Genomic DNA, 27,117 nt, shown 5'->3' on the forward strand with positions numbered 1-27,117 from the left:
CTTAAAAACCAGTCTGGAGTTAGAGACTTGAACTGGAGGCCAAATGTTTGGAATTAAAATCAGCAGAGAGACTGTGACATTTGGAGGCTGAAGAAATAAGAGACCATGGCAGGCAAAACGTATGGAATTAGAATCAGCAGAGAGACTGTGGCATTTGGAGGCCGAAGGGAGATGCTGATTCTTTGTCAGGGTCATGGAAATGATGGGGAAGGCACTAACTGAACCCCAGAAGCAATAAAGGTCAGTAAATTTCTTCCACAATTTACAGAGGGTAATAATCTTGATAGTTTTATTCATATATTTGAAAGAGTATGTAAACAGTATAATGCTGACCAAGGGCCCTTGGCATTGTTCCTGATCCCCCTTACTCCATTGTAGAGCTGTAATTGCTGTTTCTAAATTGTCTGATACTCATTGTTAAAACTATGATAAAGTTAAACAATGTTTATTGGAATGTTTTAAGTTGACACCTGAAGCTTACAGAAAAAAAGTTTTGTGAGCATAGATGCAAGGCAGATGAAAAGTGTATGTGATTGTATTTTGCTGAGTTAAAAACTTATTTTCATAGGTGGGTGAGTGGGTGTCAGATCACCACTTTTGAAAGACTGTCAGACCTTTTGGTGAGGGAACAAGCCCTTAGCACTTTGCCTGAGGACATGAGAATCTGGTTGGCAAGATTGGGAGTGTAACTCTGCAGATGAGGTAGGGGAAAAAGGAGATCTCTACTTAGTAAACAGGGCATCACTGCACAAGAAGGGGATACCCGGTGCTGCACATGGATATAAGGAAACCCATGGTTGGCAGCCTCAACCACCCAAAAAAAGTCCACCAATAACAGGGGAAGCTACTAGTTGAGGTACATGGCTAGGATAAAGGTTTAGATGTTTTAAATGTAGCCAGAGGGGCCATGTAGCATAAAAATGTCCACTGAACCAAGGTGGGGAACAAAAGATGGAGGAGCCGCCAAGTGGGAATAACAGTATGCCAGTGGTAAATTGTCTGATAACAGGGGTATTGTGAAGCCTGCAGTGGTTAAAAAGGAGCAGTACTTACTTGGGCAGTCCACTCCAGTCAGAGCTTTAGTAGGGACCCCATTCCAAATACCTTTGGCCAGGGTTAACCTTGAATGGGAGGGTGGAAAAGGAAGAAAGCAAATAAGTGTGTTTGAGGATATCCCTGCAGATGACTTGATAGAGGATGATTTTGATATTGCAGTACCTTGTGTGCATGCAGTTAAATGTAGTCAGGTTTGGAGACAGGTGTGTGGGTCTGGTAGCCTGGGGGAGACCTAGACAGACCCCCACATCTGAAGCCGTGACTGGTGATGTGGATTTTTCAGGGAGGGATCTACCCTGTGAGCATTGAAGGTAAGCCACAGCTGCTGATAGGTACTGATGTTCCCTTGGACAGGGTTGACTGCAAGGGCAGAGGTGAGTGGTAGTACCCAGGCTGACAGTGAGCCACCGCTGTCAGAAGATACCAGATTTCCTGTGGAGGGGGAACTGGGAAGGGTCACAAAGACAGTTGAGACAGGCTCTGCTCTCGGACCCTACATTACAAGGCTTGAGAGAGGTAGCCAGGGAGGCACCTTATTCTCAAGGAAAAGGGGAACCTGTATACTGGAACAAAGGGTTACTGTATAGAGCGTAGACCCCTGAGGGTGGCCTATAGGGTGAGGTAATACAGCAGTTGGTAGTGCCGAGAGCCTATCGTCTGGCACTTCTAGCCATAGCCCATGACATTCCTTTTGCAGGTCATATGGACATAAAGCATACCAAGAGATGCATTATGCAGAACTTTTATTGGCCTTGGATTATAAGTGTTGTAACAGGGTACTGTAGGATCTGTGAGCAGTGCTAAAAACCAGGTAAGGCAGGAGACAAGGTCAAAGCTCCTTTGATGCTTTTGCCTGTAATTGAGGAGCCATTTCATAGGGTAGCTATGGATACTGTGGGGCTTCTGAGTACTCAAGTTCTACAGGGAAGAAGTACATCCTGGTGGTAGTACATTATGCTACTAGATACCCTGAGGTGGTGGCTCTGTCCTCCATTGAAGCAGAGAATGTGGCAAGTACTTTGTTATAGATTTTCAGCAGGGTAGGTTTCCCGAGAGAAATACTGTCTGACAGAGGTGCCAATTTCATGTCAGATCTGCTGGCTTGTCTCTGGGAGCGCTGAGGGGTGAAGCACCTAAAGACCAACCACCACCACCTCAGACTAATAGTCTTGTGGAGAGGTTAAACTCTACACTAAAGACCATGCTACGGGCATTTGGAGACCAGTTCGAGAGGGTGGAAGAAATCTTTACCCCCTTCTGCTGTTTGTGTACAGAGAGAGGTACTCCAGGAATCCAGAGGATGTTATTAGTGTTTCACTGTTGCAGTCATCACATTTGGGTTATCTGCTTGCAGTAGCCCTCAGTCGTCCTGATTATCAAAGTCTTGGGTCCTGTGTCTGTTGCTGTCTCATCTTCCATGACGTCAGGTAGTCAGGGATATAAAGCATGCAGCTGACACCATTACATCAGTCTTTCTTGCAGTGCGGTGCCCAAAGCAGACGCAGTTCACAAGTGCCGGTCAGCCGACTCGTTTTTGAGTTTCAGATCTGAAGTCTTCAACTAAGCTAAGTACCCTGTTGGGAATCCTTTTTCTTGCTCTAAACCGATGTCAGTAAAAGTTAACAATTCTATTTCTTGTGGAAAGCAAATACCTCCTAAAGATTTTCATTCGTACTGCATTCCTTGCTTAGGCCCAGACCACGACGTACCTCGCTGTCGGTTTTGTGCCTTATTCCAACCTCGTACTATTCGTCGTAGGTTCATTTACACATCTAAGTATTTTGGTACTCTGTTCAATTATGCAGAAATGGCTTTGGCAAGCCACCCGACTACCGACATTCTGAAAAAACGCAAAGATAAAGACAGACTGCATAGGTCCAAAGCTGCTGATGACTCTTCTCCTAAGCTAGTCGCCAGTTCACCAGTACTCAGTGAGGTGCATTCGTAGCCCCTGATACCCGCTACTTCAGATTTGCAGGCCTCTACTGAGACCCATTCAGAGTCCGGTATGCCGCGAGATGCTTCTTCGACTGTGGAACCTGCGGATGTCTCTACCTTGGATGAGTCAGGAGCCGCTGTGTAGGCACCGGCTTCTGAGGGTGTATTCAGGCCTACTGACTTGCATATTAAACCAACGCCATTTTCTTCTTCAAGGCCTAAAACTCGATCCATGCCTAGAAAACCGATGCCCAGACTGCATGCTCAGGCCCCTGTGCCTAAAAAGCAAATGATAAGAATGGCTGAAGACCTTATTACTCTAATCAGGGGAAGCCACCCTTCCTCCTCTAAGAGAACTAGAACTGATTTTCCTTCTGATCAGGATTCTGAAATTTCTGTTTTCTCTGATGACCAGGATTTGCTCTTATCTACCTATGAGGATTCTAATGCAAAGGACTCCATTCCCTCTGCTTCCCCTCCAGAGGATTTCTCTTTTGGTGAAACCTTGCATAGTCTTAGGGAGCATTTCCGCTGGGAAAGCCAGGATTACTCTGACTCCAAAAAGAGGCTTAGGAAATTCTTACTCATACCTCAACACAGGCCTTTAGCTATCCCTCCTGTACTGGACATTGTAGATTATTCCTTCTCAGACTCTAGCCTGGCCCCTGACACTTTACCTCCTGCTCCCAGAAAACCTGATAGGTATTACAGGGTACCTGACTCACAAGTTCCTTTTTAAAAATCCTACTGCGGATCCTGAGACCATTTCACAGGGACCCAAGGGCATTAAGGCTACTACTGCCAAAAATCCTACCCCCTCTGATAGAGATTCCAGGGCACTGGATAGATGGGGTAAGAAGGTATACACTTCTGCAACTTTGGCCATTAGGGCCTTAAACTGCCACTTTCATATGTTAAAATATCAACAGCATGTTATTGGATTGCTTAAACAGAAAATTTTGTTGATTCCTGACTGTGCTGAAAATAAAGAATTACAGGATTTAATGCATTCTGCTGAACAAGTTGGAAAACATACTTTACAGTGTGGTTTTGATTCATTAGAGGCATCTTGCAGGGCTGTTGTCACTGGGTCTGTACTTAGAAGGCATGCTCGACTTAAGGAGCAATCTTTGCCAGATCATGTTAAAGCTAAATTACTGGATGCTCCCTTAAACCAAGGCTGCCTGTTTGGCAACAAAGCAGTAGTAGTACTTAAAAAGATGGAGGAAAAAGCTAAATCTGTGCAAACTGTTTAAGATTTCCTGCAAGTACAGCCTCCCAGGTTTAGTAGGCATTGATCCTTTCGCCTATTCCAGGCCTTCTTAGTCCAAACCCAGAACCAGCAGAACACCCAGGCTTCAGTCCTAAGGTACTCACAGGCCTAAGCAGTGGGGGCCTCCCACTTCCAAAGCAGGGAGTAGTAAGACCCCCCCCATGGTAAACTGTCTCAATGATTTGACTTTAAACCTTCCAAGCCCTGCTCAACTGACTGTTCCTTTAGGGGGAAAGATTGCCCTGCATGCAAAAAATTGGGAACTCATTACCCAGGACAAATGGGTTTTAAATATAGTTTCCCAAGGATACAGATTCCACTTCGACTCCTTACCAACCCCAAGCGGTTGGCCAGACCTACCCCCAAATCAGTGGGCAGAGGCTCAAAAGCAAGTTCTCTCTTTTTAAGCATCAGGGCTATTTAGCCTTTCCCAGAAGAAGAATGGGGGCAAGGGTTCTACTCAAGACATTTCCTGGTACCCAGAAAAGACAATTCCTGGCGTCCTATCCTGGACCTGTCTATCCTAAACACATTTTTCTAATCCCAAAATTCAAGATGCTAACTCTTACTCAGCTGCTTCCCATGCTAGGCAAATATGCACTGGATTTAAAGGAAGCCTATCTGTACATCCCAATAAGGGAATCTTGCAGAAGATACCTATGCTTCAGAGGAGGCTACATGCACTTTCAGTTCTCTGCACTGCCCTTTGTCTTATCTACTGTGCTCAGGGTATTCACAAAGTGCCTAGCTCCAGTCATTGCATTTTGCAGGCAAAGAAATATTCAAATATACCCATACCTGGACGATTGTCTAATTCAGGCAGAAAGCCAGGACATACTATTAAGTCATCTGGCATTTGTAAAGAAATTGCTAACTTCTCTGGGATACACCATAAATGAAAAGAAATCACATCTTGTACCCTGCCAACAAATTTTATTCCTGGGAGCAAGCTTGAATACCCAGATTGCTTACCTCATGCCAGAGAAAAGTTCATTTGATAGCCTACTTCAAACTACTGGCCACAAAGACCCAGCTATCTGCAAGGAAGATCATGCAAGCCCTGGGGTTCATGGCCTCTTGCATTCTACTAATTCCATATGCAAGACTGCATATGAGGAAACTACAGTGGTATCTAAAATGCCTATGGTGTCAACATTCTCAGGATCTAGAATCAGTTATTCCTATCATACCTTGTCTACAGATAGAGTTCTTTTGGTGGGCAGAGGCCTGCCACCAAAAAAAGAGACTGCCATTCACTCTACCCCCTGCTGCCTAAAGCCTAACAGATGCATTAGACTGTGCATGGGGGCTCACTTGGGGGGAACCTCACTCATACCCTCTCTGCAGACTAGCCATTTCTCTGTGGTACACAGCCTTGAGCTACCAAGTGCACCTACAGGCTCATTTCCTGCCAGGAAAGCTAAATACACTGGCAGACGACCTAAGCAGAAATCTTATGGACCCACACGAGTGGAAACTGGAACCAAAAATATTCATCATGTTGAGAAACAAATGGGGGAGCCGAGAGATGGACCTGTTTGCCTCCCCCAGAACTTCCAATTGGACAAATTCTGCACAAGGACTCCCCACAAATAAGCTTGGAAAGTGGATGCCCTGTCCTTCACCTAGAAAATCCTATCAGTTTATGCCTTTCCCTCTCTGCCTGTCCTCTCCAATTTACTACTAAAGATCAAACAGGACAAACCAAAAGGACACAATACTGATTGCACCAGACTGGCCACGCCAACACTGGTACCCCCTCTTGCGCAGTATCACTGCTGGCACCTGCCTCATACCCCTGCCCTACTGTCCCAGCAGAAGGGCCAGATTCTGCACCCACAGCTTCAAACCCTGAACCTGGCAGCCTGGCTAATTACCTGATCTCTCCATTACCATCCCACAGTAAGCAAGTGATGGATGTCATTCTAGAGGCAAAGAGGCTTAGTACTAGAAAATCTTAAAAGATTCTCTTCCTGGAGCTAAACTCAGGGGATGGACACAGCAGCGCCCAATTTACCTCATATTCTTCAATACTTAACTGAGATGCTTCACAAGGGCCTTTCCTTTTCCTCCATCAAAATTCATGCCTAAGCCATTTCAGCTCATTACAATACTGAACCACCCTTCTTTTCTCATCCACTGCTGAAGCAATTCCTTAAAGGGGCCAAAAACGTACGACCACCCAGGAGAGCCCCTCCTCCAGCCTGGGACCTTAACTTTGTATTGGAAAAGCTCACTCTACCTCCCTTTGAGCCAGCCTCAAATGCAGAGTTGAAATTACTTTCTTGGAAAACAGCCTTCCTTCTAGCCATCACTTCAGCAAGAAGGGTGTCTGAATTACAGGCCCTCATGGCAGTGGAACCTTTCATCATCTTTCATGCAGACAGGGTGTCCCTCAGAACCCAGTCCCTCCTTCATGCCCAAGGGTGGTATCCAGTGTGGCCCTTAATCAGTCCATTCATTTGCCAACCTTCTTTTCTAATCCACAGAACAAAGGGGAATGAATACTGCACTCCTTGGATGTGCACAGACAACTTAGATTTTACTTGGACAGGACTAAGCCTCTCAGGAAATCTGAACAGCTGCTGGTTGCATTTGCTGCAGGGGCAGAGGGGAAGGCCATTTCAAAGCAAACCATTTCTAAGTGGATAGGCCGTTGCATTCATTTCTGCTATAAGCACCATGGAAAACCTACCCCACAGGGGATAAGACCACATTCAACCAGGGCATCTACCTCTACAGCCTTTCTCTGAGGTGTCTCTACCAGGGACATCTAGAAGCTGTTGCCTGGAGTTCTGTACATATCTTCACCAAGCATTACCACTTGCCAATTTTTTCTAAATCCAGAGCTGGCTTTGCCACTGCAGTCTTGCAGGGCCTTATAGCTGGTCCTAATGCTATCAAATTACCTCCTCCCATCCTTAGCTTTGGGATTCTACCCAAATGTGATGACTGCAACAGTGAAACGCGAAGAACATAGTACAGTTGTGTACACTTACCATAAATGTAGATGTTCGAGTGTATTCACTGTTGCAGTCCTGGTTACCCTCCCTCCAGCCCCCTGACTTCTATTGACTATACCTCTATTCTTGTTTACTATGCTTAAAGCTTTCTGGCATATTTGCTTTTTTGTTGGATGTGCAACCTTTATATAATTGCCTCCCATTATGGGGGCAGCTGACATCTGGGGCAAGAAAAACTGATGTAATGGCGTCGGCTGCATGCTTTATACTCCTGACTACCTGACGTCATGGAAGATGAGACAGCAACTGACGCAGGACCCAAGACTTGATAATCAGGCCGACTGAGGGCTACTGCAAGCAGATAACCCAAATATGATGACTGCAACAGTGAATACACTCAAACATCTACATTTATGGCAAGTGTACACAACTGTACCTTTTTCATCCTTTGAGTTAAAGTATTGGCATAGGTTAAGGGAGTCTTTAGATTTGATTCATGATGAGTGGGAGGGTGAGTGTGAATCCCACAAGGGGTTTGTTGTGGCATATGTCCTAAACCTCAGGACAAGTCTTATGGAGCTCATGAGCCTGGCCTAGGAGAACCTGGTAGGAGTCCAACAGCAGAAAAAGGTCTGGTATGACAAGAATGCTTGAGCTCGAGAGTATGCTGTTGAACAGAAGGATACAATGCTTATTCCTGTAAGACACAATAAGCTGCAGGCATCTTGGCTTGAAGTGTTAAGGAAGGTCGGTGATGTTAACTACATGGTAAACCTGCTAGACAGGAGGCAGAGGCACAGATTGTACCATGTTAACATGATGTAGCCTTACCATGATAGGGAGGCCCTGGTGCTGAGTATTTGCATTGGATGGCAGGAGGAGTCTGAGGGGGATCTGGTGACTGATCTCCTCAGTGAGCCTTGGACTGATACCTCAGTGGAAGGGGTAGCAGTGTCCCAGCGACTGTCCCCTACCCAGGTTCGAGAAATCCAAGCAGTGCTACTGGAGTTTGGGGGGCATGTTCACTAGGAAATTTGAGTGCACCCACCTGTTGCAGCACCATGTGGATACAGGATCGCAACGGCTTAACAAGCAGGCCCCTTAACAAGGTGCCTGAGCAGGTCAGACAGACTCTGTGGGAGGAAATGCAGCAAATGTTGGAACTGGGAGTAATCCCTGGGCTTCCCCAGTTGTGCTGGTACCAAAGAAAGATGGCAGCACCAGGTTCTGTGTGGACTATAGAAAACTTAGTCACAGAGTCAGATGCTTACCCCATGCTTAGGACAGATGAAGCCTTAGAGCAGTTGGGCAGGGCCAAGTATCTGACTACTATTGATCTGACCAAGGGCTACTGGCAGGTGCTTTTGACTCCCAAAGCTAGAGAGAGGTCAGCCTTTTTGACTCCTTTTGGATTGTACGAGTTCACGAAGATGCCCTTTGGGATGAAAAATGCCCTGGCAACCTTACAGAGGCTGGTATATCATACCCTAGAAGGAGCAGGAGATTATGCCCTTGCTTATGTGCACAGTATTGCTAACTACACCCATTCCTGGCCAGAGCATCTTCAAGATGTCATGGAGGTCCTAGACAGAAATCAAAGAGCAGGGTTGACCCTTAAGCCCAGTAAGTGTCAGGTAGGTATGGCAGAGGTCTGCTAGCTGGGATATAGAGTGAGGAGTTGGTAAGATCAGGGCAGAACCTGCCAAAGTGGAAGCTATTCAGGAATAACCCGATCCTATTACCAAAAAGTAGGTGAGAGCATTCTTGAGGACAGTGGGGTACTATAGAAAGTTCATTCCTAATTATAATGCAATAGCTGCTTCCTTTAGAGACCTGACAAGGAAAAATGGGCCAGAAAAGGTAGTGCTGACGCCAGCTTGCGAGCAGACATTCCAGAAGCTTAAAGGGGATTTGGGAAGACCCCCTGTGTTAGCCAGTCCAGATTACAGCAAATAATTTGTTGTGCAGGTGAATGCTTCAAACCATGGAGTGGGAGCTGTACTCCGCCAGGTTTCCTCTGAGGGAGAAGAACACTCCGTTGTACATCTCAACCATAGACTCCAACCCATGGAGAGAATGTTGTGCAGCTGTAGAAAAAGAATGCCCAGCCATAGTATGGGCATGGCAAAAACTTCAGCCCTATCTGTATGGAAGGATATTCACTGTTACAGACCACAGTCCCTTAACATGGCTACATTGAGCCAGCCAGGACAATGTCAGGTTATTAACAAATTCACTCCAATGGAGCTCAGGAAGTTTGCACTATAACTTCCAATGGGCAGAGCCTAAGCCTTTTGACAGAATCAAATTATGTCTACACATATCTAAAAAACAAATGTTCATCTCTCTGGAACCATAGGGTTTATGAAAGAAATATAAACAACTCTTCAGCACAAACTATTTTTATAGTAATATTATTATTTAGGTTCTAGGTCTTAAAATGAATTTTGTAAGTCACAGTAATTATTAGAGTTGTAATATTTTGTAAAAACTTACAAAATCTCAGCAACAGCTCAAGTTCTCAAATACTGCTAGCAGCATTTCATTTATCTAGCTGAGAGTTTTCATATGAGGCTAAGACGTTCTGTCTGTGTTACTTGGTTGTTGAGATATTTAGAAATGTGAAAAATTAAATCTATAGAAATTAATATCATAAACTCAACAGTTAATATCTGTTTAGATCCAACGACAAAGCCAGTAGATTTTTCCTTTTATTAAGACACACCAAAACCTCTCTTGCGCCTCGGCTTAACAGCCTTCCTGGAGATAATACAAACAGAGAAAAACATTATTTATTTTATTTATTTATTTATTTAAATTTGTTGACCGGGAGTGTCCGACTGGACATGGGTCCATTTTCAGTGGAGGCCCGGGGAGAAAAGCTCCACAATAAAATAAACAGACAGTAGTTACATTGGATTACATAGCGATTAACAATTTAACATAGAAATTACTTACAACATATTTACAGATAAAGAACATAGTACATCAGTAGACAACTAGAATCTTCATAACAGGCATTAACAAATGTAACAATGAGAAGTTCCTGCTGTATAATAAGTACTAGGCTTATGAGCATCTGAGCTTGCTATAATCAAGGTAGTTAATGGAGTGGAAAGGTAGTTAGTGGAGTATAAAGATGCATCAATTACATTGAAATTCATCAATAAAACAATTAACCAATTTTATAATAAAAACTTCCAATTACATTCCTGATTTAATCCACCAGGAGTTAAAGTATTATTTTTCAAAATAAAAACTGCTTCTTTAGAAAGTAATCTATTTTTTAAACACATAGTGTTTATAGCTGAAACTTGTTCCAGAATACTGCCTTTAAAACCTTCACAAGACCCTCCATGTATTTCATTAAAATGAGTGGCTACAGGGCTTTCTAATTTTTTGTTCTTAATGTCACGAATATGCTCTTGTAGCCTCACCTTAAAAGACCTTTTACTTTCACCAATATAAAATAAATTACATGGGCATTTAAGAGCATAAATAATACCCACTGCATTACAAGTATACTCTGTTATTGGTCTATATTTTATACCATTAATTTTGTCAAAATACTTCACTATAAATGGACAAACAGAACAATTTCCACATGCCCAAGTACCAACTCTACTAATTTCATGACTTATATTCATACTTGGCAAAGAAAAACTAGCATGAACTAACATATCTTTTAGATTACGGCCTCTTTTAAAAGAAATCAAAGGTGAATGCCATACATTGTTCAATTTATATCTTCCTTCTCTCAAAAATGACCAATAGTATTTTATAACTGCTATAATGTCATCTGAGAGCACATTATATGATGTTACAAAATAGATTTTATTACACTTTTGATTTGATTTTTGATAAAATAAACTACTATTATGTTGATTCTTATTTTTAATATCCATTTCTTTCCAACATAACTTTTCTAAAGCTTTCCTAATTACTTCTATCGTATATCCCCTATTTATAAACATCCGACAAGAATTTAAAATTTCTCTCTCTAAGATTTCAGGCTCATTGTACAGCTTACTAACCCTTAGTAATTCCACATATGGTAAATAATTCATATGTGCTGGGTGGCAACTGCGTCCATCCAAGAAATGTCCACCATCATCAAATTTTCTATGTATCCTAGTATTAATTTTTCTTTGTTCCACATTTCCCTTTAATATTAAATCTAAAAAAATAACTGAGTTTCCACTTTGTAAACCTTCAAATTTTAAACTTAATAAATTAGAGTTCAACAGGTTCACAAAAGTAATTATAGATTCCCTACCTCCTTTACATAAAAAATGAAATCATCTATAAACCTATAATAATGAGTCACATACTTCTTAAAAAAAATCTAACCTATACAAAAAAGTGACTTCAAAATAACCCATACCCAGATTAGCATACATGGGGGCAAATGGTGCCCCCATTGCTGTGCCTTGTATTTGTTGGTATATTACCTGGTTAAACTCAAAATAATTATTAACTAAACTAAAATAAATCAATTCTATAATATAATTTGACATAGGACTATTTCCCAAAAAGAATTCAAGAGCCTTCACACCTGTAGAATGTCTAATACTGGTATATAAACTCTTAACATCCAGTACTATCCAAAAACATTCTTCATCCCATGCTACATGTTTAATTTTATCTAAAAAATCAAAAGAGTCTTTAATATAAGACTAAAACAATCACAGATTTAGATAAATAATGATGTAGCATAATTCCAATATTATGTAGAAAATAATTAGTAGCTGCCACTATAGGGGGACCTGGTGGATTTACTAAGTCTTTATGTACCTTAGGTAAACAATAAAATTTAGCCATAGTGCACTTTTCTGTATTAAATTTAAAATCTACATCTTTTTTGGACAAATATCCAAGTCTATGGCCTTTCATTATAATGTCCCTAAAATTTGTTATAGCTTGCTCATATTCCATAATACTAGATATTGTGTACACCTCCTTTACATTCAAATGATTCATACACATTTGTATGATGGTGGACATTTCTTGGATGGACGCAATTGCCACCCGGCACATATTATGAATTCTTTACCATATGGGGAATTACTAAGGGGTTAGTAAGCTGTGCAATGAGTCTGAAATCTTAGAGAGAGAAATTTTAAATTCTTGTCGGATGTTTATAAATAGGGGATATACGATAGAAGTAATTAGGAAAGCCTTAGAAAAGTTATGTTGGAAAGAAATGGATATTAAAAATAAGAATCAACATAATAGTAGTTTGTTTTATCAAAAATCAAATCAAAAGTGTAATAAAATCTATTTTGTAACATCATATAATGTGCTCTCAGATGACATTATAGCGGTTATAAAATACTATTGGTCATTTTTGAGAGAAGGAAGATATAAATTGAACAATGTATGGCATTCACCTTTGATTTCTTTTAAAAGAGGTTGTAATCTAAAAGATATGTTAGTTCATGCTAGTTTTTCTTTGCCAAGTATGAATATAAGTCATGAAATTAGTAGAGTTGGTACTTGGGCATGTGGAAATTGTTCTGTTTGTCCATTTATAGTGAAGTATTTTGACAAAATTAATGGTATAAAATATAGACCAATAACAGAGTATACTTGTAATGCAGTGGGTATTATTTATGCTCTTAAATGCCCATGTAATTTATTTTATATTGGTGAAAGTAAAAGGTCTTTTAAGGTGAGGCTACAAGAGCATATTCGTGACATTAAGAACAAAAAATTAGAAAGCCCTGTAGCCACTCATTTTAATGAAATACATGGAGGGTCTTGTGAAGGTTTTAAAGGCAGTATTCTGGAACAAGTTTCAGCTATAAACACTATGTGTTTAAAAAATAGATTACTGTCTAAAGAAGCAGTTTTTATTTTGAAAAATAATACTTTAACTCCTGGTGGATTAAATCAGGAATGTAATTGGAAGTTTTTATTATACAATTGGTTAATTGTTTTATTGATGAATTTCAATGTAATTGATGCATCTTTATAAGAGATGTTTTTCTCTGTTTGTATTATCTCCTGGAAGGCTGTTAAGCCGAGGTGCTAGAGAGGTTTTGGTGTGTCTTAATAAAAGGAAAAATCTACTGGCTTTGTCGTTGGATCTATTTTGCTTTTACATTGTGGTTTAGTTAATATCTGTTTACCTGCACTAGACAGAGGTCAAATATTAGTGCAGTTGAATTTGCCATTGTGTAAGCTTTAAGACGAAATACTGTAAAAATTTGTGCAAAGCATGGTTTTGGAGTTATTTCTGCAAATGTGAACAATCAGTATTTGACGCCTAGAGACATCAGTAGGAGTTAACTGCAGATGCACGTGGAGGTGTCACTCAGATGTAATGAGTTAAGTTGAAGCTTATGGTTGCAGGCATATGACAGTGCAGCACCATAGTGGGGTTAGCAAGGCCAGTGCAGATGGATTCTCAAGACAGGGTATGGGTTAATGTGTTCCCAGACTGGCATATTTCTCTCAAGCCATGTGTCTCCAGGGTCACTTGAGAAATTAGCTTGAGTCTTTAAAGGGGGAAGAGATGTGATGATATGAGGTGTTGCCAGCTATGTGAGAAGGATTAGGCAGTGGATGTGTAACATACACGAGCATAGCAAGCTGGAGTTTTGTAAAGAATTGTATGTCATTTGTATATCAGGTTGATTTGAACAGATGCTTGTGTTGAAAAATGTATTTGTAAAGCTGCTTATGTTAAAAGTGTACTAACCTTGAGTCCCGCTGGACAGAAAAGAGATACACCTGTATGTCAAACTGTATTGTAATTGTTGAAATGAGTATATTGTAACAGAGGATACTAGAAGAGAAAGAGGTTAATCTCAGTCCAGCTAACTTTGAAAATAGTCTGAAATTAAATTACCTTGTTTATGCCATAAAGATTGTATCTCAGTCTGACTGCAGCCAGTGACAAAAAGTCTGAGAGAAGCCTGGCTTAGTAGCTCTGTACGAAGAGTGGAATACTAGAAGAAAGGATACTAGAAGAGAAAGAGGTTAATCTCAGTCCAGCTAACTTTGAAAATAGTCTGAAATTAAATTACCTTGTTTATGCCATAAAGATTGTATCTCAGTCTGACTGCAGCCAGTGACAAAATGTCTGTGAGAAGCCTGGCTTAGTAGCTCTGTACGAAGAGTGGAATTGTTAAAATTATTGTACATCTTCCAGATTCTGTAACACATCTTAGCAAAGCTGTATGTATGTATGTGTGTGTGTGTGTGTGTGTGTATTATGACACATATGTGCAAGACCCCTGGTCAAGTTTCTAGCAAAGGAAGTAGTGTGGGAACCAGAGTCAGGTGACCAAATGTGATGTCATTCTATAGCCAAGCACTACAGTGATATTTAGATATTAATGAGAAATGTCACTCAGCTCTCAGCAGTCTGTTTGTGAAAACTGATAAAGGACGACAGCTCACCCACGTCATCTTGCCTTCCTCTAGTAAGTGAACTAGGGGACAGCAATTCTTTAGAGCAGTCAGGAAACTATATAGTGAGATTAGTTAAGTATTGTTTTTCTGTATCTGTGTGAATCTTTCCATCTGTGTTATTTTTAAAATTTCCTATGATTGAAAGTCTGGTGTTTATTGTAAATGGATATTTAGTATTTTCGTGTTCTTTTATTATTAAATGTTTTTAAACTTTTCATTGCGGCTGGTCTTTTAGAGAATATTTTGAGCTTTGAAAGTACTTGCATTTATTTGGTGACACTGTGGTTGCACCTGAATTCCTTGCTGTTTGGTCAACATTAGCATTGGTATTAGTATTAATTTCACAAAGTATAATAGGGTACCCTGGCAAGAGCTTTAGAGTAGCTGACTTTGTGGGTGGTCTTGTGGCAGTGTGTCTACCTTATAGCATGGGGAAAGGTGGTAGAGCTAGTAAAGCTGTGCCAGCCTTTCCCGTGTGTGTGTGTGTGTGTGTGTGTGTGTGTGTGTGTGTGTGTGTGTGTGTGTGTGTGTGTGTGTGTGTGTGTGAGTGAATCAAAGCTCAGAGAGTTCATGTGTCAGCTACTTTGAAGAGGAACACTGAGAGCACTGATTTCACAAAGAGGCTGGTGGAGGACTTGGCGTAGAACACTCGGCCAAGGACGCAACTCTATAGTAGTGCCTGGAGGTGGGGGGAGACCCAGCCCTAGGATGGCTGTATGTTCCCTGTGTACTCTTCAGAGAAATTGTGCTTGGTGCAGAGAGCTGCATCTGGAAATACTGTGTGCATCTATTTTTGTTCCATGTGAATGTCCCTCATCAGTGTTAGCGGTGAGGTTTGAGGCTCCTTGATTACTTGCCTAGAAGGAGGGACGTCACAACTTCTTACATGGAAAACCTCTCTATATATATATATATATATATATATATATATATATATATATATATATATATATATATATATATATGAATCATTATGGAGATGTAGTTCAAGACCACTGAGTGCAGGATTTCAACACCTAAGACATTTTCAGGCCCACTGCACTAGGTGATGGCACTAAAGGTGTCAGTCTCTTCATATTTGTTAAAAAAAAAAAAAAAAAAAAAAAAAAAAAAAACTTCACCTCCGTATTAGTTGGACACAATGTCAGTCTGGAACTCATCCATGTCCAACTTGGCCACAATTTGATAAGTGGCTTTATTGATGGTAATTGTATGACCCCATCTGTCCGCCTCAACTCATAACTCCTACTTAACTAGCAAGGATTCCCTATGCATTAAGCCAAACACCATTCTTCTAGGGGACTTCAACTACCCCTACATAGAGTAGGAGACATGTATAGCCTCTAACATGTATGCCAGAGATTTGTGGACTTCCTCAGTACAATCTGTGTGACCCAGTCAGTTTGCACCTCAACCAAGGGTGATAAAGTCCTGGACTTGGTTATCACCAGTATGATACAGCTCTGCTCTTTAACAATTATAACTCCCTCCCTTGTCAAATCAAACCACAAATCAGTCACATTCATCTTAAACCTTGAACACAGGAGCATCTTCCAGTACCTTGGTATTCAGAGATTATAATGAGACTTATATTCTGGAACTGAGTGATGACTTGGCTTCAACAACTCCTTCCATCCTGATGACCCCAATGCTTATGCAGAGTCCTTTACTGCCAAATTCTATGCACCTGTGAAAGCTGCATAAACTCATCTGCCCCTTAATAAGTAAATACAATGCCAAATTGAGAAATAAACCCTAAGGTGGAACCTAGATATAAACAGGGTTTATAATAAAAGAAAAAAATCATTTCATATAAAAATAAAAAAAAATGCTCTTGCTGAACTTTACAGGGAACTCTGGGCCATGATCAAATTAGCCAAAGCTAGATGTTGGGTAGTAACTGGCACAGAGGCAAAAGACAGCCATAAAGCCATCTTTAACTGTGTTACACACAATGCCCAGCACTATGCAGAGGTAATAGTAAGTTATCACATACTGTGACTTAGGGGAGATAGACAATCTACTAGTGGATAAATGTAGCTCTAAATTCACTCACCCCTTTCCCTTCCCATAACTCGTACCCACATCTACAACCCCTTTGGGTAGTCAGGTTTTTTCCTCCCCTCCCATAGATTTTAAAATTATCTCTATTGGTTCACGCATTTTTCATGACCCCTTCCTTAGCTAGGTTAAGGGTTTCTTTTGCTGCCCCCCCCCATTTTTGTTTGCAGTTATTTTGTGTGTGTGTGTGTGCGCATGCGTGTGTGTGTGTGTGCATGCGTGTGTGTGTGTGTGCATGCGTGTGTGTGTGTGCATGTGCATACGTGTGTGTGTGCATGTGCATACACGTGTGTGCGTGTGCATGCACGTGTGTGTGTGTTAAATATGTCTGATAAGCCCTCTGACTCTGACTTGCATGAGGAGTGTGTTTATTGTTTAGGCGAGAGTCACCTGGAAGTTGAATGAGACATTTGTGCCGCATTTCAACCCCAGGGCTCTGCTCTCGTGGATCACGGGAAAAAACTTCTGCTCAAGGGACTCAGGAAAGGGGGACCTCTAGCCTCTGGCTTCCTCTCTAAAGCCCCTTCGGATCCCAAAAGGAAGACCTCCTCCTCTTCCTCGAGGGATTCCCCTGCAAAAAGAATGAGGCTCTCAGATAGCAGATCCTTGGATCGAGCCCAGTCTCTTTGGTTTCGGATCCGAGCTCTTCCACTCTGAGAACATCGAGTCAGTCTGTCAGATCGGAGGCCTTGGATCCTAGGAGGTCCTTTGATCTGGCTCGGCACACACCAGCTTTGGATCAGACCCATTTTCTGGATCCGTCTTCAGCACTGACGAAGCAATTTGATCTGAAGGTCCTGTCTGATCTAATAATTATAGACAGTTCCCCCTCAAGGTCCAGAAGTTCAGGCCCAAGATACAGGAGTCTGTCTCCTTTCCGAGACCACAGGACAGCGTCAGGGTCTCTGGCCAGGTGAGGACATTCTTTGGTGTCCTCCAGATCTTAGAGAAGTCTGCTCCCTACCAATATAGACAGGATGATGAGGAGTTTCCTCAAAGCCCATATCGAGTTGGGTTTGTTACCATCCCTGGCCGCTGTTGCCCAGGGGATCTTCTCCATCTTTGGGACTCCACTCTCCTCATCCAACCCCCCTGGGTTTGGATTTCCAGGATCGTAGCATTCCCTGTGAGAGGCTGTGTGTAGCAAGCATCCCACCTTTGCTGACATTGTCAGGGTCCATGGCGGGCTGGGTTCCTGTGCCCTCAGAATTGACTATGCCTTGGCCCTGAGAGTTGACCATTCCCTTCCCTTGGGAGCCTCCCAACTGGGCAGCTCTGGGCTGATATCATCTGGAGACATTGGCACTGGGTCGGAGGCCCTCCTTCTTTCCCATATGACTGCGACCATGTGGAAGGATAAGGGGGCATTTCACCCAGCCCTTCAGCTTTCAAGGTGGTAGAGAGGACCTTCTCCAGCTGGGCAGTTACTTTTCCTTCATCTCTAGGTCCTCCCCAGCCCCTCTCGACTTTGGGTGGCAAGCCTATATCATCCTTCCACAGCCAGCCCTCCCACATGCTCCTTCAGATGGGCAGTACTCTGCTTGGGGTCCAGAGTTCCACGGTCCATCCCCCCGAACAGGGAGTCTCAGGAGATCGATTGTTTTGGAAAGCATGTTTTCGCCTCAGCAACCTTTGGACTGAGAGTGAACAATTACATGGCACATTTCACCCAGTTGCAAAGGGATTTGGTCTCTGAGCTCTCCACTTCCTTTCCAGAATTACTGCCTCTGGAGAGTCTCAAGTTGATCTCCCCAAAGCTTTCTACTCTAACTTCTCTGGCTAACGCTTCGATGAGGTTGATCTCCAATACGGCGGAGGTCACCTCTCAAGTGGCAGGCATAGGCATTGCCATCAGACGGCATGCTTGGCTTCCCCTTTGTGTGTTTTAAGCCTCTTTTAAGGCATCCTTTACTAGCTCCCCTTTTTCGGGTCAACCTAGTTTGGTCATCCGTCAGAGACATTGACCTGCAGCAAGCTGGAGGGAAGACTCTGTCCACAGTCAGGATAAAGTTTTTTTTACTCCTCAATGATCCTGTTCCAAGAATCAGAGGGGTAGTAAGAAACTTTGGTTCTGCAGGACTCAGTCCTCCTTCCAGGATGCTCCACAGGAATCCTCTTCTATCGGCCGGGGTAGGGGATTCAGTGGCCTGCCCCAAAGGCAGAGGAGGTCCACAGAACCAGGGCTCCTGGTAACCTTTCTCCAAGATTCCCACTTAGCGCTCCTGAGGCACTGCCCTGCTGTCATGCCCTGGAGGCAGTCGGGGGTAGACTTTCCTTTTACCTATTATCCTGGTCAAGTGTCCCCTCAGATTAGTGGGTGTTAAAGATCATTTCCAGGGGTTATTTCATATCCTTCATCCAGCCCCCTCCAATTCCAAAATCTCTCCCAGACGTTCCACCCCGCCAAAGGGAGTTGGCCCATCTCGAGGTCCAAGACCTTCTTCAAAAAAGAACCATCCAAGAGGTCCCAACAGGACAGTGAGGATCTGAAATTTACTCTTGCTTCTTCCTGGTCCCAAAAAAGACCGGGGACCTGCATCCCCACTTTGGACTTCAGCAAGCTGAACCTGTCAGTCAAGAAGTCCAAGTTCCGGATGTCACTGTACAATCCATTCTGCCTCTTCTGCCCAAGGACGATTGCATGTGCTCACTGGATCTCAAGGACACATACTTTCATATCAAAATTGACAGAAGCTCCAGGAGATACCTGCACTTTCTGTTAGGGGCCAGTTATTACTAGGTCAGAGCCCCCTTCCCTTTGGACTCACCCCCCCCCCCGGTGTTTACCAAATGCATGGCAGTGGTATCAGATCTTTGACTGCAAGGATTCCAGGTCTTCCCATACCTGGACAATTGGCTCCTCACGGCCCCCTTGATGCATCAACTGTCTATGGCCCCTGACTATACTCTTCCATGATCTGGGGATCACATTCAACCTTGCGAACTCAAATCTGTCACCCTGTCAGACTCTGGAATTTATCGAGGTTGTTCCAGACACTGTGTCGGAGACTGCAGCACTCCCTCCCCGCAGGGTTGAAATCATTTGGGAGCAGGTCCTTCATCTGCTGCCTCTCATCCCACAGCTCACTTAGTTTTGCAGACTCTAGGCTCAATGGCAGCTGCCATTCAGCTGGTGCCTCGCCAGATATTACATGCAGGTACTGCAGTGGACCCTGGTGGTTCAGTGGTCGGCTGAGGTTCACTCCTTGTCCATGGCCATCAGGATCTCAGGTGTGCATAAACCATCTTGCTTGGTGGCTTCAGACTCTAGATCTATTTACAGGCAGGCACTTTTGTCTTCCCCAACCCAAGGCCAAGCTGACCACGGATGCCTCCCTAATGGGGTGGGGGGACATTTTCAGGGAAGGACAGTTCAAGGCACATGGTCCCCTGTAGACACCAAATTGCACATAAATGTCCTGGAGATGAGAGAAATCCTTATAATGTTGCAAGCCTTTTAGGAGTGTCTCCCTCTTGGGACTGTAGCAGTTCAGACAGACAACATGGCAGTGGTCTGGTACATCAGCAAGCTGGGGCTAACACAGTCTTATTCCCTGTGCAGAGAGGCCATGAGAGTGTGGGAAGGGGCCATGTCTTCCAGGCACTTTCTTCTTGCAATGCACATCCACAGCAGTTCCAACGTGTTAGCCGACAAACTCAGCAGGTCTATCCTGAGTCCTCCTGAGTAGTCCCTAAACCTGTCAGTGGCACATCGGATATTTAACCATAGGGGAATTCCTTGCTGTGACCTATTCTCCTCCCCTGTCAACCACAAATGCAGCAATTACTTTGCCCTGATCCCCCCCCCAGAGGGGAAGTCTCCCAGGGATGCTTTGGTTCACAATTGGCCATTGGGACTCCTGTATGCTTACCCTCCACCTTCCCTCATCCCCAGAGTTCTGCAGAAAGCCCATCGCCTGAAGAGCCTTCTCATCCTCATTCCCTCCTTTGGCCTCACCAGCCGTTGTTCTCCCTGCTTTCATCTCATCTGATGAAATATCTTCCCTGGATATTGGATCCCATTCCAGATCTCATTTCTCACCCCTGCGGTCTACCTCTACCCAATCTTCAGTCCCTTTGGTTAACCGCATGACTTCTCCAATTCCAGTGATCCTTGCCCAGTCCAGGCTTTCTTCTCCAATAAAGAATATTATCTTAGCCTCTCAGAAACCTTCTACTAAGAAGGTATATTCTAGCAAGTAGAAAAGTTCCCCATTTGGGTTAGACAATGAAACCTTGACCCCTTTTTAGCAACTATTCCTGCCATCCTGCTGTTTTTAGCTTCCCTCTTCCAGGAAGGGGCTAGTTTCTCCACGATTAGCCTTCTTTTGGCAGCCATCTCAAATTTTCATTTGGACAATAGAGTCCCACCTTCTCTTCCAGACTCTGTAAAGCTTTCCTCAAAGGGGTATTTCTCCTTATATCTCCTATCAAAGATCCCTTCCCCCATGGGATCTCACTTTAGTGTTGCAGTCTTTCACACAAAAACCCTTCGAGCCTGCTGCATCGTGTGATCTAAAATTCCTATCCTGGAAGACTGCCTTATTGGTGACTATTACTTCGGCCAAGGGGGTTTCTGAGCTGCAGGCTGTTAGTATCAAACCTCCCTTTATAGTCTTTCATAATCTCTCAGAACTAATCCTTCATTTCCAAAATAGCAGTGGAGGCCAACCTTAACCAATCTGTTCAGCTTCCTGTTTTCTTCCCTAATTATTCCAACAAAGGGGAATATATGTGGCATTGTTTGGATGTCCACAGACAATTACGTTTTTATCTTAAGAGGACCGAAGAATTTCAAAAGTCAGATCAGCTTTTTGTAGCTTTTTCTCATGCCAGGAAAGGTTTGGCAGTTACCAGGGTATCACTTTCCTGTTGGATAACCAGCTGTATTTCCTTCATTTATGACAGCAGGCACATCAATCTTTCAAAGCCAATCAAAGCTCACTCTACTAGGTTGGTGGCTACTTCTGACTTTTTGGCCAAACTTTCATTGAATGAGATACGTGCTGCTGCTAGTTGCTCTAATCATCGCACCTTTGTTACACATTACAAGTTAGATTTGATGTCGAACAGGGCTTCCTTCGGTTCCACAGTGCTCCAGCTTATCCTTCCCTGAGGCCTCCCAGGGTTCATAGTAGCTGGAGACTCTGACCCATCCATGATGAATAATGACACGGATAGCATCAGATAAAAAGTTATGTACTTACCATAACTTGGAATCTGTGCTGTCCAGTGTCATTATTCATCACATTCCCACCCATCTTCCCCCTGCCTTCTGGAGATCTGGTAGGTATGGAAGGATGTCTTCCCTTTTAGTATTATAAGCAGTCCTGATTGCTATTTCCATATCCAGCAGATTCGATCTGAGGTTGTAGGTCAGCAAGGGATCATGGGAAGGGGAGGAGCTTGAGCTCTGGATCTGTCCTACAGTTGCCAGCTCGGATCCAAGGTTGGATCCAAGACCCATCCATGATGAATAATGACACTGTAAAGCACAGATTCCAAGTTATGGTAACTACATAACTCTTTTTTTATACAGTTTCAAGGTATAAGACTATTCATGAAACATTACAGTAAAATATCATTCTAGGTTTGTGAGCATTATAATATAATGATGTAGAGACTGTGACTGCAGTGAGGATCATCACTGAAAAGAGGACTTTTTTCTGATAACATCACTGTTTTTGCCTTTTCAGTAGCTTTTATTGTTCATAAAGTATTTACATTTGTCTTATGTTTTAACTTTTTTTTTCAGAAAGTATTCAGGAATGTAATGGTGTGTGACATTCTACAGAATGTAGATGTTAGTTGCCACACTGTTAATTAAATTAACAGTTCAGCGAAAAAGATAACCCCTGCTATAAAACGGTTTACTAATCAGCAAGTTTTCTTTTTTCTTTTTGTCCTGACAGCTACTGAAAAATGTGGAAAAACTCTGGGGCTCCTGACCATTCACTGAAATAATGTGTGCCCCCCATAAATGCATCTGTCATACATGATGCAAATGTTGTCAGAAGATTGTTATGGCAGGTGTTTCTTGTTAAATTCACTGTTTTTGTGGGAGTTTTAAATCTCTAAAAGAAGACCTTTAAAAAAAGAAATACTTGTTTTGTGACGAGTCACCAGGTCCATAAATACATGATCTGGCTTGCATGCAGAATTTGTTTTACCTGTAAAAGCCTTTACATTTGGTCTTTAAATATTAATAGTATAAGTGCACGTCCTCTCATTTTGTTTGTTTAGGAGGTGTATTTTATCAGTGAGAAGTTAACAACTAAGAAATGACGGTGCAAATGAAGCTCTAAGATCAGTCCAGGATGTAGAAAAAGCGTGTTTTTGTGATTTGGATTTCATTTCTTGCTGTGTAACGTACAGTTGACATCTGAGCACTGGTAATGTTGGTGTTTGTATTTAGCAGGTGTTCGTGTCACTAAAGACTTTGATACTGGGAATGAGCTGGGGAACTGTACCTAGTTAATAGAGGCAAGGTCATAGAGGCCAGGCTGTGAACACTTCACCTAAACAGTCAATCACAAGGGAGTAAAAATGGAATGATAATCTTTGCGTACTAAGCATTAATGTATACTGAGTAGTCACTGACAGAGGCAGAATGTGGTGTTTTAAAGAAGAGAGACTTCTGGATGGCACAGTTAATTCTTTACCTTTCACTTATTTTCCCTTTCCAGTTAAAACGTACACGTGAAATGGAAAGTCAGCTAAAGACTCTGGTGGAAAAAGCTATACGATCATCCAAAAAAAATGAAGATTTATTGCAATCCTTACAGAGAATGGAAGAAAAACTGAAGAATGTTGTACGGGAAAATGCTGAATTGGTAAGATGTATACCAATGACTTAATACTGTTGTCATAGCTACCAACATGCTCTTTGGTATTATAATATAAAAATTTTGGCAACTTGGTAGGCCAAAAGGTTACACTTCAAGGAGTCAAAAATTCATCCATTCATTGGGCTACTTACTCTGAAATTTTTAAGAGAAAACTTATTGTTCTGAATCTAGTTAAAATGTAAACTCAAATTTCTTCTTAGTTTGATGGTATTTTTCCATGATGTGTCTAGTGATTTTACAGTTTATACTGATAATCAATAGTTTGTGTTGCAGATGTCGACTGCAGTTCTTTAAAAACGTCTTGTACCGAAAAGTGTCTTTTGAATACATAACACTAGATTTATCCTAGTGAATTAAAATTCTGCTGTCATAACTTCACTGGAAAATTAAAAACTTTATAGAAGTTCATAAATTCTTTCACAGTTTGTAATTACTTATGTATGATTTACTGCAACTGTGCACTGTAAAAAGTTTTTTATCTATTAATATATTCACATGGAGCTGTACCTGCAAATGGGCAATTTGTACCTCGGTAAACAAATATATTTATTTTTCTTGATGGTCATGGTAAGGGAGCACTTTTACCTTGCTGCTTTGCACATGGAAGTAATTATTTTACTGCATACACACAAGACCGTGCCCTTTCTTAGTTCTTACCAGCTTGATTCATCTCTACTTCAGTCTTGTGGCTTGCATTTTCAATTAAATAATGTATCTTGAAGTTTAAAGGTACAAGTAGGCAAACAACACTAGTTTATTACAAGTCTTCTAGCCCCATCCTGCATTTTCTGATAGCATTTGCCTTTGAGCTGTTTCAAAAAGTTTACATCTACAAAGCTAATCATGTTTACAGTATAATGCTGTGTTGTTTACAGATGGGCAGTGTGATCATAAAGAAGACATGAATACCTCAAATGCTAACACTCTGATGTTGTGTTCCTGTTTGTAAAAGCAAGCTGGCCGCAAGCTGGCCACAATGACAGAAAAGTCTGTTAAATTTGACAGTAATACTTTTAGATTTATGCTTCAGATGTTTTTTTTCATCTATTTCCAGTGCTGCATTAATAAGACAACATAGATAAAATTATTTTGTCTTTATGGTTCATTCAGTATGTCTTGCAAGATCATTTCAAAGTGCCTTTTGTCTTGATGTTTGACACTACACTTGAACTCTGTAATGTTATACAGTAGAATTCTCACTTTGCTTAGGAATTCTGTTTGCAATGGTGCAATGCAGATACAACCTGAATCTTGAAATTGGGCAAAATGCTACACTTCTTTGCTTCCTTTAAGTATGCTCTTTGCATCCATAGAAACCGATTTTGTGCACTTCAGCCTCTATGTTTATTATGTGCAGTGCAAAAACATTTGTTGCATGCATGGAATAAGCATGTTTAAAATTAAGATTTATTTTTATTGGCCTGGTCCACCAGCATATCTGTTATTCTGAAGGCATTAAAATTCATAGTAGAGGGATAGAAAGAACACTTCTTGGTTCATCTGACTTCAGGTTTGTGAAGGTCTTCACATATTGTTCCTGTTATAGTTAGTGACCAAGACTTGGGATACAGGATTAGTTCATTTATTTAGCAATATAGTCTAACTTTATATAGAAAATCAGTAACTCTAGGAGAACCAAAACGAGATCTGAGGTGAAAAATCAGTGCTATGTCTAAATTTTTGCAGTTGAGAGGTATGCCGAGAGACATAAGGTTAAAGGCATCTTTTGTTGTCCTGGGTTCATTTTGAAGTCTGAGTACTAGATGGTTTATCTTTGAGAATAGACTGCAACAGAGCGCACATGGGGGCCAGAACGTAGCCCTGCAGTAAAAACAGCCATCCCCTAGTGACGACTGAGGTGAGCTGCTTGCCATGAGTCTTGCTGAGCAGTGAAGAGCAGGCTGTGCCTTGTGGGAGGAGGTATGAGCATGTTCATCTGGCCTTCCTTTGGTGTACTGCATCTCATTACCCTGAGAGAGGCAGAAAACACAAGCAAAAAAAAAAAAATCTGATGTGAATCTTCATTAATCCTTGACTGATGGGTTTGGTTCCGAATATCAGAACCGATTCAGCCATTACTACAGCTCGTGGTGACTTAAAACTCTCAACCTTAAGTCCTACCCACAATGTTTCTCCTAGTTACCTCAGATCTCATTTGCCGCTTCCAGAGACTGACTCGTTCTCCAGAGCTCTCAAGCTAAGTAATTATTTGTTATTTTATATATCTATAACCTAAAGAAATTTTCTTTGCTCTAGTTTTCAACTAGTTTCTATGTGACATCTGCCCTCTCCCTTTTAGTCCATACAAGCTGTATTATCTTCTTCCCTTACAAATTTGTACTCTTTCCTACCATTGTTGGTAGGTTCTTCCTTCTTGTTGATTTAAAAAAAAAAAATCTTACTATTGTTTTGATTTCCCTTACTATCTTATCTGAGGGTGCCAGAAATGTCAGAGTGGCTCTTTCCATCTGTGCCGACCCATTCAGCACTGATTAAACCTTTTCAAGATACTTCCTAAGTCAGTCCTCTTATTTTGAGTCTTTACAGTATTTGGCCCCAACCCTCCCAGCACTGACTGCATTGATTCTGGAGATGTGCTGCTTCCAGAATCGGTGATTGCTCTGAGCTCTTCAGCTTTTCAGATCCAGAGACCTTTTGGGGGCTGAGTCTGTGCTTTCGACTGTGGGGAGCAAGCGTCGATCCCTACTTCTTGGAGCAGTCCCTGCACCATGGAGTATCGGCACGCATTGGATCGGCCCCGACTCCTGCTTTGGCAGTCATCTGTTTGGGACAGGGAGTGACCACAGTTCTGAGGTTGTTAAGTTTTTGGTTCCGCTGTCGCTTCCCTCTTTGGGGAGTTCAGTTTTCGGACCTGTGAAGAGACCTATGTACTGTAGCCCCCTCCCCTTACCAACATCTCCAGTGGGACAGTGAATGCTCAGATGGCAGGATTCCTGGATATATGATCCATCCTTCTGATGACCACCTCCCCCAGCCCCTCCCAATGAGGAGGCCCCTCAGAAGAAAAAGTGCAAGAGGAAGCACTTGCATCCTATGGAGAAATCTGTCACTGACTATAATGATTTCAGTGAAGGAGAAGAGTCTCTAAAGTCTCCCTCTGATGATGTCACCTTTGGAGACACCCGGGAGTCTCTAAAACAGGGGGATGATTGGAAGTCCCATAAACACTATCCCACAGGTTAGTTTAGCTACCCTTCTGCTTCTGGCCATCTACCTCTTGGGTGATTCCATTGGCTGATAAGCTTTTTCAGTTGATTTTTCATCATGCATGGAAAAGTCCTTACTCCCTTTAAGCCCATCCACAGTACTCTTGACAAAATTCCTTTCTTCCCCTTAGGATAAACAGTTCAGGCCCAGAGATCTATCTAGAGAGTCCATGGTCATTGCAACCGCCTTGGGAAAGGTTCTGACTGTTATGTCTTCTGTTCACCTGCCTTTTAGAATTTCAGATGATGGATATGTTTGGAAAGGTGAGTTCACGCTTAAATGACCTGTCCCTTAAGATCCTTCAATTTCTGGGCACTTTTACCAGACTTCA

The 27,117-nt window shown here is 42.2% G+C and overlaps 1 protein-coding gene across 2 annotated transcripts in view; it reads left to right on the forward strand.

The window, feature by feature from the left end:
• JAKMIP1 (janus kinase and microtubule interacting protein 1) overlaps nucleotides 1–27,117 on the forward strand; it is a 2,220,219-nt gene that overhangs the window by 785,188 nt on the left and 1,407,914 nt on the right. For both annotated transcript variants that reach the window (XM_044056204.1, XM_044056206.1), the window contains exon 6: nucleotides 23,397–23,543. In XM_044056204.1, the coding sequence (XP_043912139.1) occupies nucleotides 23,397–23,543 (147 nt within the window). The remainder of the gene's footprint in view (nucleotides 1–23,396; nucleotides 23,544–27,117) is intronic.

This window comes from Protopterus annectens, chromosome 14.part0, assembly GCF_019279795.1.
Source record: "Protopterus annectens isolate FY-2018-M chromosome 14.part0, PAN1.0, whole genome shotgun sequence".
Lineage (NCBI taxonomy): Eukaryota > Metazoa > Chordata > Ceratodontiformes > Protopteridae > Protopterus > Protopterus annectens.